This window comes from Heliconius melpomene, chromosome 2 (assembly GCF_056956725.1).
Source record: "Heliconius melpomene rosina isolate 202511_hmr_F chromosome 2, ASM5695672v1, whole genome shotgun sequence".
NCBI classification, from domain to species: domain Eukaryota; kingdom Metazoa; phylum Arthropoda; class Insecta; order Lepidoptera; family Nymphalidae; genus Heliconius; species Heliconius melpomene.
Window position 1 is genome coordinate 7,723,636 of NC_140390.1, and position 20,424 is coordinate 7,744,059.

Sequence of the window (20,424 nt, forward strand, 5' to 3'; positions counted from 1 at the left end):
CTCGTCGAATGCGAGGAGTCGGGCCCGAGGGGGGCGCCTACAATCTACGAATACATCGATCGCTGCATTACTGTTCTCATACCACGGTCTAAACAGTGTCGTTGAGGCCCGAGAGACGGACAAATGATAGTTATAGGGTCACCGTACATTCACCCTCAAGAAATAATGTATATAAACTCTCGTGTGCTCCATCATTGTGTTGAATAATTTGTCTACTTTATTTTAGTATTATAATTTTAAAAAGGTTAGTGCCAAATTGTTTAGTCCGATCCTTGTAGCTTACGACTGGGGAATGTTCCATGCGTTGCGTGTAATGGCGGACGCCTTTGTTGATTACTTCAGATAGTGTGTCATGTATATAATATTTTTGCTGTGTACAATCTTGTAATAAAAAAATAAAAGTAGGTATACTCTCAATATTTAAAAGATAAATTTGTAACAGATTGGATAGTATGCATGTACTAATGATACTCGTTATATTTATTAGCTGCGCAAGCCGGATCCGACAGCTTACATAACTATTAAAATGGTTCGGATGCAAAAGGTATGTTTAGTAGAGATTTTGCATAGTTAATAGTTTACGTAAGCACATGACTACTAAATAATTATACCTAAGATATACATCTGCTTCTTTATAAAAATAAATATATATTCTTACACTGCAGCTACAATTAAATAGCAAAATGATTATAAATAATAAATAAAATGTATAATTTTCAAATAAATTTATTAAAAACAAACGCGTATAATATTAATGTATTACAAAATATGAAAAGACGAAATTCGATATATTATTACATTGTCGAAAGTGCACTGGAGTTGTCCCGTTATTATATACATTTTTGTATAGAAAAAATATTCGTGGTGGCGGTGAGCGGGACAGCAGACATCGCTGATTGTTGACAGGACGCCGCACCCAGACGCCATCTTGTCGTTCACTTCATTCTACGCCGCAGAACGGAAGGCACGACGGCGCTGGCGCTCTATTTCTTCTTTGTCATCAATATTGTTCTTGTTATTATGTTTAAGTTATAAATTATAAGTGAATCTTCGAAAATTATTAAGGTAATTGCTAAATATAATCCCTTTTTAATATTCCGCGAACGCGAATAAAACGGGAGTGTGTGGATATCGTCAAGCGCCATTTTTTCGCATACGCCATGGAAATTAAATCTTTTTATATAGTGTCATGGAAATTAAATCTTTTTATATAGTGCAGTTTTATGTAATCAGCAGTGACCCAACGTTTTTTTTCCATATACGTGTTAGTAAGTCTATGATTTTGATATTTTGTATTAGTTTTCTCCCGTTCTAACGATTTGTCGACGTGGACTTGTCAAACTTAAACTCTCCGTACTTAATGATGGTAATGTTCAGTTCGGAAATAAGACAAACGGTGAATGTGAACGTGCCTTAAAACAGGCTTCAAGTTGAAATTTATTTCGATATTAATTCGCTTTTAGTGAAAATGATTGATATTTTTGAACTCAATTGTAAACACTAAAAATTATAAACATCGCCGTCTCCGGAGAATGAAATGGTAATCGCAAAATCGAAACTTTCCGGAAAAACAAAAAGCTGCTTTTACCGATTACTCGAAAAATAATAAGTCTTATAATGAAAATACAAATTTCCTCAGAAACCTATTTTTTACGCTCTCGTTACTTATTTAAGAATTACATATAAGGTCCACCAAATACTAGTTATATAATAAATAGAATAATACGAAAAAAGAATTCATTATTTTTCTACAGTTAACTTACCATTCTATTCTTGTGCAAACTGAAAACTGACTGTATTTTAAAATATGATTGCATTTTTGTTTTGGAATGTTTCGATAAACCTTAATTATGAAGTCAGCCTTTAATGTAAACAGTCTTAAAGAATAATATTGTAACAATGATTGTCAGATAAATTATATAACGCAAAAGACCGTGCAAAGTGGAGTAGGTCTAGTAGGAAGGCAGACCCTGGCAATAGCCGGGATTAATCCCAGGAAGAAGAAGAAGATTGTCAGATAAAAGATGTCGAATTTGTATTAGAGTACATTAAATAAGCTATGAATATAATTTTTATATTTCATGACTTTGAAATTAATGACGAAAAAAAAATGATTTATATTATATAAAAATATATTTATATTTAAATATTGTATAAAAATAATATCGTGTTTTAGCAGTTATCATTTTGTTAGTCGGGGACGACGATATTGTATTGAGAAGTTAAAAAATTTAATTACTTGTCCCTTGAAGATACGGATACGGATACTTTCGTAGATCATGATACTTGCATTTATTTGTGATTTGTTAAGTTGAAGAATTCAAAAAAAGCTAATAAATTACATATTTATTCTGGAATTTTAACTCGCGATAAAATGTGGATATTTTTTTGGAATATACGAGTGAAAACTGTAGATGTTCGTTTTGTCAGTTGTTGAAATTAAGGATAGTCTCGTGGACACACACATACACTATGAAGCATATTTTGTATCTATAGTGGCGACGTTAGTTTTCTAAGAACATCTTTTTTTATTAAACGGTTTTACGGGGTGAGCTAAACACCCCGTTTGTTTGTTTTTTGTTACTTTTGTTGCACTGATTAAATATTAATAAATTTGAATTCTAGATATGTACATATCGTGTTTCAAGTATAAGTCATTACGAAAATACTAGCAATTATAAGATTTAGTTTATTTTTGCAACTAACGAACTAACTATACTCCAATTACATAGATGTTCCGATCGAAATTCTTTACATTTAAAAAAGTGGATAGTTAGCAATTCACTATGTTTATTCTCGAATTTTCTTTTACTCTCAGTTACATATTAAGATATAGCGTATATTGTTTTGTAATTCGCTTTCGACTAAATTATTTGTTATATATTAATTAATCTTTATAACGTTGCAATGCCTATTATTTGTGAAAAATTGTTTTATTTAATACAATAACAATTTTTTTACTACATGTTATTACAAATCTTATATATCTTTGTGCAAAACTTATAACTAAAATGATGTAATGTATATAATTGTATAATATAACATAATATATAATACTTGTCATTCTTTCCTATATGCGATCATCTTTTTCTACGAGCACTACTTTCTTCCAGATAAAGCGTGAAGATAAGTAATTTTATATAATATGTACTGTATTGATTGATGCCAAATATAAAATCATTTAATAGGGTAATTGATTTGTATTGAATAATAAAGCGGAAGAGTTTATTTCGCTTTCGCTCGCCGCCGATGACGTTTTATTTATTATACAGCCCAGTAGTGTTCACGATTGTATAGGTAGGATGCGGGCGAAGCCGCGAGTGGGCCGCTACTCTAATAATAAACGTGAATAACCTCAAAAACATAGTCAACTTGGATTGTCTTGACTAGAAGCGTAAAGCTGGACTATATATAAGTAAATTTGTACTGTTTTCATATATTGTCTTTTATTAATACAAATAAACCGATTTCACTTAAAACATTTACCATTTAATTGTTTTTCACGTGCAAAATTAATATATTTATATTCGTGCAATATTTCGTTGTAGTCAAGAAAAAAGTTTCATAAATATACCGTGCTTACCTTAGAATTTCTTAATTTTATTCTAACGCAAGTCAAAATCAGCTTTACGCTGTATCCTGCATTAACAGTTGAGTTGAGTTTCTCGTTTTCCCCACTCGTTTCTTCGTTCTGGTGTCGAGGCAGTGTGACGTTGAGTGGCGCCACTCAGAACGTAATGCAACTAGAATTCGGCCCAAAGTGCGGGGCGGAGAGTCTTAAAACTAGATTCCCTCTGTTTATCCTGTTACATGCGCAATGCAGCGTGAATATGGAAAAGAGATGTTTATTTATTTTTGTTTAACATTGGCATATATATATAGGAGATGTATTTTGCACATTATTCAGAAGAATTAAAATATTTTAAATATAAGTAAACAAATTATGTTAGGAATTATATTGCATTTATATTCATTATTTGAGGCATCCCGTTTAAAACAAAGGTGTTAGTTAACTAGGTTAACAGTCAAAATTTTTATTGAAATTATTTTCGTGTGATACTACGAATTAGGAGTCAACATAAAAAGTATGATTTTAAATGTTTTAAGTTGTTTGAATAAAAAATGTTCATCGTAACAATGATATAATTTTGTATTAACGTGATACAACGCGTTTAAAACCCTATATTGATTTCAGCTTTCAAAATGGATTTGGAGTACGACCGTAAGTTTGAGGAGATGAAGAAATACATCCCGTTTTTGGAGAGTATGATTAAAAGACTGGAGAATACGAATACTACTTCCAATCCTCGACAAGCACAGCTGAATAAAATAAGATCTCTACGAGACCTTCTTATGGATAAAAAGAAAAGGTGCAAAATATACATTTTATGTTTTTTTCTACTCTACTATTTCTTATGGAATGAACTCTATTATTTCTTATGAAAATTGATTTAAATTTTTAAAAAATTGCAGAATGAATATGGAAAATTTGCGTAAATGTGAACAAGTTTTGATTAGTTTATACGCGAAAGTTGAACAGGTTGGTATTATTTTTATGGCAAGTTATAGTAATATAAAGTATATTAGGCAAATTCTAATCTTTTGTTGTATATTTTAGAGAGATGCTTTCCCAGATGCAAATAGGAGTCCTCAAGAAATTAAAAACACACAAAGTGACTTAAACTTAGTAAGGAAAAAGTTGAAGACTGCAACGTCAAAATTACAAACTGAAAATGAAGACACACTGCCGGAGATTGCAAGAGCCAGTGCTACTGAAGAACTCTGTGTTCCAGGCAGTAAAGAACCTGCACTGTTTCAACGACGACCCAATATGCCTACCTCCTCAACATCGGATGAATTTTCTCTTTCAGTAGAAGAAGAAGCCTCTTCAGTAGGAAAAAGAAATTACACTCGCGTCCTTTTGTCACCCGAAACTAGCCAAAAACGTATTGATGACGCAACTCAAAATAAACCACTTTATAGTAGGCGATCTCCAAAAAAGTCACCACGACGGCCTTCTCCCTCTTATTACAAAAAAGAAAGGAGAAAATCAAGAAAAGACTTTAAATCAAAAGATCTAAACATTACTCTTAATGTACCAGAAGAAAGTCTAAATTCTTTAAACACTAAAGATATTTTATCAAGAATAATAAATTGTAGTAGTGACGATGTAGACATTGATTCTTTGCGCGAATTAAGAACTCAAATTCTTGGCGAACTCAAACATACTGGTGCAAAAGATGATATATCAGATATTATACTAAAATCATATAAGAAAAAAGATAAAAAAGACAAAAATGAAGAAATTGAGGAAGGCGAACTCTCAGATAGTGAAAGTGAAGCTATAGAAAGTATTTATGGGAGTCTTGTTATAATGGATAAAGAAAAATCTTCAAAAACTTTAACTAAACCCACAGATACAGAAAAACCGCGTAAAATTCAAATATGCCTTGTTATTAATTCTGACAAAAATAAAAGCTCGAATGAAGACCAAAATACATGTTTACCTATCGAATCGAAGACTGATTTTGAAACGTGCGACAAAAAGACGGATGATTGTGTGAGTCATAAGGGAAAAGATATTGGTCCCAACGTTGATACATCCAAAATTAAGTCCTATCCTGATTCTAAAGTTGAAAATCACCAAAACATTAAAGCAGACTTGAAACTCGCAAGCGAATCTATTGAAAGGGTAAATAAAAATTTACCAAAATCAACCATAGAGACTTCATTAAGTATAGCAGAAGGTCCAGTTTCACAAGAAAACAAACAGAACGAAGAAGTTGCTAATCCTAACTTCTACAAGTCAATAAATAAAGAAGATAATAAAGATTTATGTAAAAATAAAAATGACAAAATAAACGATTTTAACATTAACTCAGATAATAGTGACCTTTCAACTATTACAATAGAAACAAAAGAGGAACAAAAAATGGAAACTACTAGTAAACTTGAACAGGGAGGTCTAAAAATTGATAACATTATACCACAATCCAATACAAATACTGAAATACCTCTATTAGAAGAAACAAAAAAGGTATCTGAAATTGATATATTACAAGCTCTAAAAAAAGAAATTTTAAGTGAAACATCAGATGTTGTACCAAGTGAATCATCAACTCCGCTACTTCACATTCCTAAAGTAACAAAAGTAGTAAACGCGCACGAAATTGGTTCTAAGAAAAGAATATCAATAGAAAATTATAAAGCTAAGGCTGCTGCACCTACAAAATGCAAAGAAAGTGACGATAACACCTTAAACATGAGCAAAGATGACGTTGCCAAAAAGCAGAGTTTGAAATTAACGGAAAAAGAATGTGAGCGTTTTAATTTTTTAACAAAACTTAAAATAGACACAACCTCTGATGATGAGGATAAATCTGATTTGTCATTAGATGACTTATATAACAATTTTGCTCCAAAGTCGCCTGATCACGAAGATTTCGCTGATACAGGAATCAAACCGCCTGTAATTATTCCAAGCGACCCTATTGAAACAGTGATTGCAAGTTCTGATGCTGATGTTGACATGAGGAAATTAATACCAATACCACAAATAAATAAGCCATTGCCCAAAGAAAGTTTACCCAAAAAACTGTCTGCAGAAAATGATAGTAACAAAAATGATAAAAATTTTATAGATCCACGAGTAAACAGGGAATCTAATTCGTTTGTTCGAACTGATAGCCCAAATCCATATAATATACAAAGATCGGGAATAACTTTTGGTAATTCCTCAGCAAATTCAAATTTATTTCATAACAAAAGCTCTAGTTTACCATCGACATTAAATTCTATAGTTACTCCACCTGGTATATTATCGCCAAATTTTTCTTCTGTAACTAATATGGCAGGTAATGCCACTCCCAGTAGAATTTCAAATATTGCACCTAATTTGACTCCAAATGCACGAACTTTTGAAATGACACCTTTACGCCAAACATTTGATAATGATAATTTGTCATCAACGAAGCATGTATACGCACCATTGTTTCCAAATTCAGAATCACGTGATAGTACTGAAAACCAACGCCACCGATGGGAAAATTCCGATAACGGACCCTGTTTTTGGGAAGACCCTGATTTTCGAGATGGTCGAAATAACTTTATGCAAAGAAGAGACAACAGATTTGATCAATATCAAAAAGACTCTAGAACAGACAGAAATATGTTCGATAATAGGGACGTAGTTAACAGAATAGATTGCCTACCAATATCAAACCAAGTTTATAGTAGAATAGATTGTCCCAATACACCAAATTCTTCCTTTGGAAGAATGGATTGCCCACCTACGCCAAATCCATCATTTGGGCGGATAGAATGCCCATCAACGCCGAATCCATCTTTTGGGAGATTAGATTGTCCACCTACGCCAAATCCATCTTTTGGGAGATTAGATTGCCCGCCTACACCTAATCCTTCTTTTGGGCGATTAGATTGTCCACCAACGCCAAATCCATCTTTTGGGAGATTAGATTGCCCGCCTACACCTAATCCTTCTTTTGGAAGATTAGATTGCCCACCTACGCCAAATCCATCTTTCGGGAGATTAGATGGCCCACCCACACCGAATCCATCTTTTGGGAGGTTAGACTGTCCACCTACTCCTAATCCATCATTCGGTAGAATAGACCTTGATTGTATGACCTCGCTCCCACCATTTGGTAGATCAGAAGGACCTTTTAACAGATCTGATCTTTTTACAAGACATGATTTTAACCAAAACTATGAAAATTCCCAAGATCCACGGTTAAATAGAAATTCCGATTACGATAACTTTAGCAACTGTGACGATAATAGAGAACGTGATCCATTCCAAGATCGAAAATTCAACTCTAGCTCTTACAAATCTGATCAAAGTAATTACCATAATAAGAACGATTTTCGTAGGTGTCAAAGGGAGCAAAACGTAAATAAAAACGAAAGAAATAAAGCCTATGAACAAATGGGCCGGAATTATAGAGACTATCGGCGAGAATCTAGTACTAATCGTTTCTATAATAGAGATTATGATTCAGATCGATGTAATTCTCGAAATCGATGTACGAGCGCAAGAAATTATGAAAGCAGATATGAGCATGAATATAAAAAATATGATGATGTTGAAAGACGTTATTATCAACGGGAAAAAAGTGTCGGAAGAACAAGAGATATTCGTGAACGATATCCAAATGCGGGATCATTTCGAGATCGTAGTGTTGGACGTTCAATCTCTAAAGTAAGTAAATCCCATGATAACCCGACATTTGCTATTGATACAAGTATTAATAGTACATTTCAATCGAGTTTTGATGTAAGAAGACAACGTGCTTCTAGTGTCGGAAGATCGTTAATTAGAGATTCATTTTCTAGTAGAGATTTAAATGAAACTCTTGTTACGAAAGAAAGTAAAGTAAAGTATAAACGTGCTTGCAGTGTAGGAAGAGAAATTAAGGATAATAATACACTTAATTTTAAAGACATTAAGGAAGATTTAAGGTCTTTTAAATTTGAAAATGATTTAAGTAGTGCAAAATTACAAACAGAAAAAGGTGAATTAAAAAAAAATACTGATTGCAAAAAGAATTGTTATAATCGCAGCCGAAAGGAAATATATGAAACCCAACAAAATAACAAATCAACATTAAGTAACACTCAGTACTCACCTAGGAAAAATTCTAGGGATCCTAGATTACGACGTGAAAATTTACATGAGTGTAAAAACAAAAATCGAGATAAAAGTCGTAGCACTTCTCAAGAAACAAGAAAACATGGCATAGTGTATTCTAATGATAATATTTCTAAAGGAAATATCCTTGGACCAGGATATGGAGTGAAAAATTATAAAATACCAAAAATTAGACGACCGCAAGATGAACAAACTCCTAAAGAAAACAATAATACAGAAAGTGATAAGTGTAAATTAAAAAGTAAGGTAAATGACGAAACAAATAAAGATTTAAAAAACAACTTAAGTAAAACAAATTTAGAGAAAAATAACAAAAAGAAACAAACCAATATAATGCAAGGGAAAAAACAAGAAGAGGAAAACCAAAATAGAAAAGTTGAAAAGAAAACTGTAATGAATGAAAAGTCTAAAAGTACTGATAAAGTAGCCGAAAAAATTAAGACGGATTTATCACAATTTTGTTCCAAAACTGAAAAAAATGAATTTGACGTGAGTGACGTTACTAAAAAACAAGATAAAGCAGTAGAAGAGAACGTAGGTGATGCGATATGTGAAAGTACTGACAAAAGAATCACAAGATCAGTGAGCAAAAACCTGTCCGAGAAATTAAACACATCACCTATAAAACGAACAAAAAAGACTAACAAATTTATTATATATGATTCAGACTCAAACAACGAAGATGAACAAGACAGTAAATCTGTTAATATTACGTCTAATACACAAAAACATATTACCATTCTAAAACAATATCCGCCAAATCGTAATGAAAACGTGACTCTCCAGGATAGTAATGTTGAATTAATAGACGAAGTACGCCAAGAAACAAGTTTAGACAAAGTTTACTCTGAAGAGCCAAAAAAAAAAGAGCTTCGAAATCAGGATAGCATTATGCTAGATCCCATTTTTGCTATTGATGAGCTTGAAATATTTTCAGATAATGTGGTGTCAGATCCAGTTATAGATAATATAAATGATTTGATAGCAGATTTGGATCATGACTTAAGTTCTTCCAAAAATTTGTCTAGAAATTCTAATTTTACTAAAGATCTATGCCTGGAAACAATGTTAGAAAATATAACAAGTGTAGAAGATAACGAAATCGCAGAGCATACACAAGAATCTCTAATTATTACCTCTAAAATGACTAATGAATTCAAGGCGCATGATGAAAACAAAACGTCAGATATTCTTATAAATGATGAGCATAGTAAAACCTATGAATTAAATACTATAAATGACCCATCTTTAAGTGAACGTACACTTGTACGGCCGACTGAAATCGATGTAAAGAATACACCCACGTGTGTCAAATCACAGGTTTCTTTGGATAAACACGAAGATGAAATAAACAATATTAGTGATGATTATCCGAATATTGAGGAATCAAATCGTTTTGATAGTGATAATATATTAAAAGAAAATGATAAAATTATCGCTTACATAGTCAGAGAAGATACACAAAATAATGAAGCTGTCGTAACTACTTCAGAAGATGCAGAGAAGCCAGTTGTTGAGAATAATATAAAAAGTCAAAATGAAGAAGAAATTGCTCTAAGTGAATCTACACCTGATAGCACAATAAACAGCAATGAAAACGAACATGTCCTTAAAAGTTTACCTGACAGTACTAATGAAAGAAAGTGTGAAATGCATGCTGATATTACGTCTACTCATAATAATAACGAAACTTCGAATCTTTTAGAACCTGGTTCATCACAAACACCAATAGCGCAGATTGAAGCTATTGGGACATTTTTGACAATATTACAAGACAGAAGCAAAATAAAAGAACTATTAGGATTATTAGGTGATAAATCAAGTGAGAATGAAAAGATAAAAAAGAAATTAGAAAAACTTAGTCAGATTGTTTCTGACGATGAAGATATTTCTAATACAGAAAGTAAAAATAGTAACAATTGTGAAAATATTATGATAAAGGATGTTCATGAATCAAATAACTCTTGTGATGTATCTGATGAACAGAATAGTAAAGATGAAAATTGTAGCATTACTTCTCAAACGTCAAAAGAGATTTATGGTGATGATGATCTTATGCATATAAATAAGGCACAGAACCATAATGAAGCACATTTACTGGAATCGCCTGTTTTGGAAAAGGATCCCTTGATCAAAAGAACGCAAGAAGAAATAAAAACTATTACAGATGTCGTCCAAGACAAATCAGAAAACGAAGACAGTATAGAAGATTCAGAAAAATTAAATGAAATTATGAAAGATGAAGACTTTAAAAACAAGAAAAAAGGAGGCAAAACTATCCTCACGAAAAAAGGGAAAAAGAAACAATTTAACAAAATCACATCCAAAGAAAGTAAGCGTACGACGCGTTCAGATATAGCAAATTTACGTGCAGAAAAGCCTCAGGGTAAGAAAATGTCGAGAGAACTACAGAAATTGCAAGACGATATAAGAGAGATGTTTATGAAAGATGATATTTTAAGTGCTACTGGTATTAGAATGTGCCGTTTAGCGAAGCTTGTTGATGATAATAAAAATGATCAATCACAAATTGAAAAAAGTGGTTCTTCTCAAGGTAATCCGCAAGAACTGGTCGTGGGACTTAAAAAAATTAATGATTCAAGTAATCATGATGAATTTGAGCATACAGAAATTTCAATAAAAAAGCGAACAGTAAAGAGTAGAAAGTTATGTACGGATTATCATGAATCTGCACCATTAGATGTCAAAAAGAAACGTAAATCAGATGTTAATGTAAAGGCTGGGCCTAAATCTACAACAAAGACACAACAAAATTCAGTTGAAAATGATCCATACGTTTTTGAAACAGATTCTTCTATTGACACACAAATTACGAATGAAGTGAAAAATGATGAAAAAAGTTCTGAATCCGAAAGTGATTCTCAAAGTTCTTCAAAAAGCTTTCTTAGTGTAGAATTATGTAGAGAAACAAAAAAAAAAGTTAAACGCAAAAAAGTGGGCGGTTGGAAAGCGGGTGTTATTAAAGTTAAGAATAAGAAGAAAAAATCTGAACGTAAAGCTCCTAATGTACTGTGTGACAACTCACCCAAAAATCAGAACAAATCTGAGATATCGTATTGCTTTACAGACAAGACATATTGCTTTCGGAAAAATCAAATTAAATATACTTGTCGCTTATGTTCTTATAATGGACTTGAAATAGTTCAACATTATAAAAAACATCACCCGCATTCTGAAATCCCAATATCACGAATGAGTCCACTAATAGCGAAGGAGGCTATAAAAGAGTCAATGAAAGCCAATTTTAAAATTATTAGCAAAGTGTCATCCAAAAAATATACTTGTAGATTTTGTTTTGAAGAATTTAGCAATAAGAAACAACTTCTAGAAAATTTCTTTTGGCATATTGTAAGCATGCATACAGGGGAATATAAACAGCATTGTCCAGAATGCTCAAATGATATACAATGTCCCTTTAAATTAGATATTCCACCACCGCCTAAAGATGTTGAAGGACAAATTATAGGTTACCTGTGTCAAAAATGTAACTATACGCAAATATCTTTAGAAAATCTTAAGACCCATGTTATAACGCGCCATAACGATACACAAACTGCAGTTTACACGGTGAACTTGGCTCCTTTTACAAAAATATCTCTAGATAATGTTTTGGATAATTCTACTCAACGAGATGAGGAAATTAACAATTCTGAAGTCGGAACGCAACGTGTACTTAGAAGTACTCGATCGAATCAGAATTATGCAGAGAGTTGTGATGCTAAGAGCGATATTATCGATGAAAGTATTCAAAATATTTTAAAACATAATGAAAGTGAAAAAATAATCGAAGCAACTAAAATACAGTCCAAAATAACATTTGAAACTGATAATATAGTAGGTGAAATAACAGAATTTACTGATAACGATATATGCGCTATTAAGAAGGAGCTTATATCAAGTGAACACCGAGAAAACCCTCAAAGCAATGATACACAGTATAATATTCACGCGCGCAGTGATGAGGAAAGTGTATTAAATCATGATGAAACACAAAAAAACAATAGTGTAAATGATATTGTCGATTACCCCCATTTTAAGATAAAATATACTGCCACTGGATCTAAGGAATATTTGTGCTGTATCAATGGAAACGATTACCATTATAAAACAAGTCTTTTAATTTCTCTAAAAAAACATGTTCAGTTAAGGCATAAAGAACTGTGGGATGGATATTGTTGCATTTGTAAAGTTATTGTTACGCCTCAAGGAATTCATGATTTTAAGGATTGTTTAGCGCATATGCTAGAAAAACATGGTAATTTCCCCAATATAGAAGAAGAACTATCTGAAAAACAGTTACCTATAATGGATTCAAACTCATCTAATATCGAATCCAAAGATAAATCAGCAATTACGTCTTTTATTAACGTACGTCCGATGTCAGACCTCATTACACAGATATCTGATCATCAGCAACCCATAGAAAACTTACCCGTTATAGAAAATGTAATAAGCCTTGGTCCTGAAAGTAGCCAATCAATTCAAAATTTAACTTTCTCGTCAACGAGTCAAATACAAATTGATAAAAAATATAATTATGAACAGGCTTCAGCAGAAATAATCATAAATAAACATCGTGTAGTCTTAGAAGCAATGATGACTCAGACAAAATTGGCACAAATATTTAAATGTGCTGGTCGATATTGTTCCTTTACATCAGATAGCGCTGAAGATGCTTTACTTCATGCTTCGACGCATATGCGGGTTGGTGGAGAGAATTCTTTGAAATGTACTTATTGTGACTATGATTCTTCGAATAATGCCATAGATTTGATAACTCATGTGTTTAAGCACCACGGATGCTGTCAATATGCATGTAGCATGTGTTTTTATCGTGCCGCAGCGGGTCAATTGGTAGATTCTCACATCAACAGAGTTCATAAATCTTCTACTAATAAAACAATTATTTTAACTCCGGTCCAAACGGTCCCTGCTGATCAAGATGATGGTCGATTGTTGCGAGATACTGTGGTGAAACCTTATATTTGCCGAGGTAGGTTTCATTAATATCAGTTTTTTACATATGATATGGTTACTTTTTCTATTGATTGATATTTTATATTTATTTTATATATATATTTTGTTTTCAGGTACAAAAAATAATCCCTGTAATTTTAAAGCGTTTACCCCAGGAAAATATGTAACTCATTTGTCTAAAAAACACAAGACTGATAATGAGTTTCCATGTTGGGTGAGTCTGGTTTCTATTCATTGCTGACTATGTTATGGTACCTGTTTTAAAATCATTACTTTCAATTTTATTAAAATTTATGTTGCTTTAAGTAAATGCTGTTTATTGCTGTATAAAATTTGAGCTTACAAAGGTAAATTTATAATTTTCAGATATGCTCCATGAATTTGCCTACAGCATCAGATTTAATAAGCCACACAAAAGTTCATAATCTAAACTTGTATCAGTGTGTATGGTGCGTCTTTGGTACAGATAGTGAAACCGGATTATTTGACCATTCATCATTAAGTCATCCTCACAAACCTCCTAAGGCGTATTTAAGGATAGTAACACATAAGGTATGTACAATGTATGTACTACATATATTTTTGTACATTATTAAAATAAGAATTACAATAAAACTATTCAAAGAAATTCGAAATTTTAATTTATTTTCTATAATTTACATTTCAGGATAAAAATAAATTAAGGATTTTACCTCTAGCGCACTTAAGCAAAACTGATACGCGTACAATCTTGGTCACACCAAGAGATCTAAAAGAAAACCCGGGAAGAGAAGCGGAGAGATCGACAGAATTAGAAAAAATAATTGCGCCGATGACACTTGTAACTGAATCAAGAGCTTCGACAAATGTCGGAAATGAACAAGGCTTTGAGATAGACACTGAACAAACTGAAACTGAACATGTAATTTTGTCTCAAGAAAGTAATAGTGATGAAATGTCTTCGCAACCACCACTAAGTGTCACTCCTCCGCTTCAAATTGACGAAAACAAATATTTAGAAAATAGCTTAACACCCATTATTAAGACTGAGAAAGAAGAATCTCCTCAGAAGGCTGATCAAAATTGTGATGTAGTATGCTTGGACAGTGATGAAGATGATGTTCCCCTTAACACTGTAGATTTATCTGGGGATAAGGAAGTGACCTCAGGAAGCGCGCCTATGGGAGATTTAAAACGAGAAAAAGCAATTCCACCATCACAATTATTTTTATGTTCAAAATGCAATTCCATATTGAAATCTATGTATGGATTTAAAAAACACATAGGATCTTGCTTCAGTAGCGTACTTGATCCTATTCCATGTGCTCATTGCAAATTACGATTTCTAAAAAGTGACTTACCAACTCATTATACAAAAGTTCACGGCCTCAAAACAGAAAGAACTTATACTTGTCATTACTGTCTACTTACGTTTAATACCTTGGGTGCTGTTAGAGAGCATCAAAAAATTGAACATAATCCTACGTCGAACACAAAAAATGTGGAAGGCAGCAAGAAAGCAATGGGGCCAAATCGACGAAAAAGATCACAGGGCAGCAAAGAAAAAGTCGCAGAACCACCAGAAAAAATTAAAAAATTCGGACCTCTCGATATACATTTGCTGCCAATTAACCCAATTTTGGATGGTTCTGTACATTGTTCTCTATGCGAGTTCAGCACCAAAGTGAGACACAACATGGTCAGACACTTGCAACTGCACGCCCAACAGCAACCAGTGCCACAAACGGCCCCTGTCAATCCAGTACCCCATTTGGAGAGTAACGAAAAACATTTTGATAAAATGGTGAATCTCGCTTCGAGTTCCATCACAACTAGAATGGATAAGAGTAAAACAGACAACGTCATTTCTTCAGTAATTCCACCAGAAGCAGCCGCTCGCTATCCTAAATATGTTCCCGAAAAACATCGTCTTACTTGCGGCGCTCAGAGTTGCTCCTATATATCTGTTGACGAATCGATGTTGAAGTGTCACTGGGAGACCCTGCATTCCGGTACAAGTGTATTCCATTGCGTGCATTGTCCACCATATCAACATTTGGATACTACTAAACCTCTAACGGCAGCTAGAATTATTGCCCATCTAAAAATGCACGATACGAATTTATATGCTTGTTCGTTATGCTCATACTATCATTATAGAAGGCAAATATTGGAGATTCATATATCCGATGTTCATAAAGGTGGGAATGTGTTGATAGTTAGAGAGGAAGGAGCTCCAGTACCGGCAAGTCCAACTGCTCCCCAAACGGCCGCTCCGACCATGGATTTGAAGCCATGGCAATGTGGGCTCTGCAAATTTAAAACCTTATTACGACTGAACATTGTCGAACACTGTGCCAAAGAACATAACTCCAAAATGCAATATAAATGTGCGTATTGCGCATTTAGAACTTCAAATTCTGAGAATATACTGAAACACCAAAGTAAATCTCATGAAGATAGACCAGAAGAGATATTCTATTATTATTATCAAGAAGGTACCATATCTGATTACCCTGATGGTACACCTCGATGGCAAAAGCAGAGCGAAAAGTTTGGAAATCAAGAACCTAAGATAAAATCGGAGGTACCAACAGATTTGCCTTCACCAGTAGTGGCTGAGACGGTAGTCCCTCCCCTTACTATAATAAATCCTGAAATTGATCTAAATCTGGTCAAAATAGAAGTGGTAGACCCTCCTGCCAAAGAGACTTTGGATGATTTGTGCAAAGAATTCGGTGAATTTTGTGAGCCAAATGGTCTTAAATACAAGTGTTCGTTTTGCAAAGTTGTCATAGAAGACACCTTAGAAGCTATGCAGTCACATCTTTATGAAGAGCTCAAATATAGAAAGTATGTACATCTTTCTATTTGTTTCAGCTTTATATTTCATTCTTAAACATCACAAGAAAATCAAAGATTGCATAAAAAGATTGTATGTAGCGTGTAGACATATATATTCCTTGATTTACTTCTTAGAAAAAAATAGTTAATATATAATATAATATTATATTATACAACTATGTATAATAAATTATAATATTATATTATACAACTATATATATTAAAACTCGATTAAGATTAAATAAATAACTTTATTATATAAACTGCAGTAAAATTTATAATAATTTAGAGCTCAAACATTTATACTTTGTATATTATGTATGTGTTTAATGCACAAGCATGTGACAGTAAATATTTTGTCACAAATTTTGCATAAAAATTTCTAACATATAAAATATAATTTATTTACAGATGGGGTTGCAGCATATGTTCATATAAAGCATTTCATAAAGAAGGCTTAAAGGAACATATGCAAATTGAACATAGACAAAATCGTGAGCCAGTCGCCTTAAAAGTAGATAGCCGAATAGAAACATGGGTACTGAAACTTCTAGAATATCAGAGTGCCATAATACAACAGAATAAGGCAAATCTTGCGAAACAGAAAGAAGAAATATTGAGACCCATCTCTGGAACTATAGTCAAGCCACCAGTTCCTCTGCAAACATCTCCATATACAAGTGGACATAAAAAAATGAGTATGAGTGATTTGGAAAAGACTTTTGGAAGTTTTGGTTCAACTATCAACTTTTCGTTTTCGTGTCCAAAATGTAATTCTCTTTTTAAGGAAGAGGTTGCCATGCAAAATCATTTGGAAAGTGAATTGAATAAAATAAGGTAAGTACTGACTTTACCGATTATTTTGTTATAATCTAAATGAAATAATCTTACTTTTTTAATACATAATTTTTCAACTAGTGCTATTTACTAATTTATATTCTACAAATGAAACCTAAATTTGAAATAATAGACATGACAATTTTAAACATTATTTAATTTTAAATAAATTGCCATTTATTTTGTTTTAACAAAATAATAAAAAAACACAATGTTTCAGGTGGCAATGCAGTCAATGTTTTAAGAATTTCCAAACATATCACGCGGCGCAGTTCCATTGCAGGAGTGCATGTCCTCACACCGACAAGTCTTCTCGTCCAGTCGAAGTTACCAGAGACTCGGCGATACGTAGGTCTTGGATTGAAGCTGTTATACGCGTACAGAAGCTCAGCATGAACTATGTGCCATTACAAACGAATATCGATATGCCACCGGAGCCTGCAGAAAATTCAGATAATTCTTTACTTGTTGTACGCTATGAAGAAGAAGTACCGACTCCAGAAGAACAAATGAGCAACATGCTGATTAACAGTCCGGACAGTGATGATGAGAGACTAGTCATTGATGAACAAAAACAGAAGAACCCATTATGCCGAAATAAAACAAAGTGCCCACACTGTGATTACGTGTCATCGCTTTCAAAGACACTGCATAATCACATTTTACGTCACTATGGTCTCAAGCCATTCACGTGCGGGCACTGTTCAATGAATTCTACAAAAAAAGCGATGGAAGCCCATTTGAGACTTAAACATGCACTTCTACCCCGTGTATACAAAACAACTGAAATTCCGATGAAAAGTCCAGCTGAATATTATAAGATACAGGAGAATATCAAAAATGCCAAGCTTATTTGTTTCGTTTGTCGACAAACGTTCACGGAGAGCGAGTCCAAAATACACACTCACAAAAATGAAGTGCCATTTTTTGGGAAAGAGAGCGATATTGTCACAAGATGCACTATATGCCGTCAGTTATTCAAAGACAGTTCAGCGTATCTCGAGCACCATAGACAACACCACCCAAACATTCCCACTAACTATATTCTGATCAAATTGACAAATGAAAATTGTAGGAAACTTGTGTATGTATGTGGAAATTGTAATACAGTGTTCCCATGCATAACAGATATGAAATTACATGTGAAAACATATCACAGCTCGAATCCCATATATTCTACAGCATATAGGTCAGTGCCCCAAAGTGGTATAGATCTTGATGAACCAAGCACTGCCAAACGAAAGGCAGACGATATTTTAGAATGTCCGCCAATTAAAAGAGTTGCCAGAAAATCTACAACTAAATTGCCATTCTCTAAAATGTGTGCCAGAAAATCTACTACTAAGTTGCCATTTAACCTGCCCTGTGAATCTGAAGAGTTTTCTTACTATGGAACTATGCCAACCACTAAGGGACTCGAGAATGTCACTATAGCAATGCCCTTCTGTAACACAATGGTTGACTTCACCTTGAAAAAGTTGGAAGGAATCATCAAAATTAATCCAAAAGTGTCAGTGAGGAAGTGGAAGGGAGTGGAAGTAGAGTGGTTAAATAAAAAGTAGTGTTTAGTAAAAGAAGAAGAAGAATTTGATGATGATGATGATGATCAAACCTAATTATTTTGGTTGTCCATTTGAACAAACCCTGTGATTTTGTGTATTTTTTCTATATTAGCCAAATTTTGTGGCAGGATCTGTGATTTTCTCATTGTAGATTTAATAAGTGATTTATTTGAACTATTGATCTTTTGCGAACTGCATTTGTGTTATTGTTCCTTAATGTTTCTCTTAAATCTACAATATAAAGTATAAATAATAAACGCTTGTCTGTCTTTGAATTAAGACTATACTATTTTAGCTATAAGTAATTAGTATATAAATAAGTATTCTAGTTGTAAATGCCCAAATGTCACTTCCACATTATTACAATATATATTTTTTATCATACTTTTTTTCATTTAATAGTTTAGCACCCAGATTTTATGATATGAATTTAATAAATTTACTACTACTAACTAATAAGGAGTAAATTAAATATTTAATTTGTAATTCATTACAATATTAAGTATTTTCTGTTTAAATATATCTAAAAACGTGTGTTCCCATACTTATATTAAGAAATGTTTAAGTGAAAAACCCAATAAACTTAGATATTTGAAAAATATCTAAGTTTATTGGGTTAAAACTTAGATATTTGATTGCAAATCAATGTGTAATAAATTTCATAGTGGAAAGTTATTAAAAAGGGTGAAGAAAAAATAGAGAAATTATTTATTACATAAACAACACAATTCATCGAAGGTGACATGTTGAACTGCAATATAAGCCTAGCAAAGAAACTATTTGTATTCTATTTCTACAGTTCTGTACCATGGAATAAACCATGAAAAGCGAGACTGTCCTGTCCGGGACATGTAATTTTAGCCCAAGGATCTGGACGTTCCCTGACAAATTATTATAGTCTTCTGGGAATGCTGCATCACGTCGCTAAAGCAAAGTCGTCGCAGTTATAGACAAGAGGTAGTAAGTACCATTTGACAACATTATGATAAGAGAAGGAAAATATTTTAAGTATATCGATAAAAAATTACTGGGAAAATGATAATAAGTTTTTTTTTTACAAAATAACTGGGAAAATGATAGAAGGATTTTTTTTATACACTTATTCGAAAAAACAAAATCAAATATGTTTCAACCTAGGACTAGAGTCTACTTAGTAGTAACTAAATAAATATTTTGAAAGGTGGTAGACTTAAACTTGAAATTGAAATTTTTTTAGATGAAAGAAACCAATGAAATACAGACGGTATTTCAGTCATATTTGAAAAGTTTTTAAAGTTCGTTCTTTTCACATAGATATTAAAATAACTGTCTTTTTTCAATAGATGTCACTGTTATAGAATAACGTACTAAAAGCTTAAGCAACTTAAAAATAAAATATTTTAAACGTAGATTTATATAGTACAAAATATATATTTTTTAGCTCCATGCTGTATTCCCTACAAAGCAGGTTAGGCAGAGGGAATCTGGGAACCTAGTGTTAAGTCAATACGTTCCCATTAAGGTACTTCCATTCCCCAAGCTGTTATCAAGTAAATA

General features: G+C 32.8%; 1 protein-coding gene across 3 annotated transcripts; it reads left to right on the forward strand.

Annotated features, from left to right (window-relative positions):
* The first annotated feature begins 88 nt into the window (after positions 1–88).
* On the forward strand, positions 89–19,270 carry LOC146540691 (uncharacterized). Of its 3 annotated transcripts, XM_085204060.1 has the most exons (10): positions 89–244; positions 488–544; positions 4,196–4,370; positions 4,474–4,540; positions 4,619–13,682; positions 13,780–13,880; positions 14,033–14,218; positions 14,334–16,498; positions 16,901–17,326; positions 17,547–19,270. In XM_085204060.1, exons 3-10 carry the CDS (start codon positions 4,204–4,206, stop codon positions 18,886–18,888), a joined length of 13,518 nt encoding a protein of 4,505 aa, XP_085060186.1. In that variant the 5' UTR covers positions 89–244; positions 488–544; positions 4,196–4,203; the 3' UTR covers positions 18,889–19,270. The 3 variants fall into 3 exon arrangements, with proteins under 3 accessions (XP_085060186.1, XP_085060202.1, XP_085060195.1); XM_085204076.1 differs by lacking the exon at positions 488–544; XM_085204069.1 differs by lacking the exons at positions 89–244; positions 488–544 and adding an exon at positions 791–1,065.
* The last annotated feature ends 1,154 nt before the right edge of the window (positions 19,271–20,424 follow it).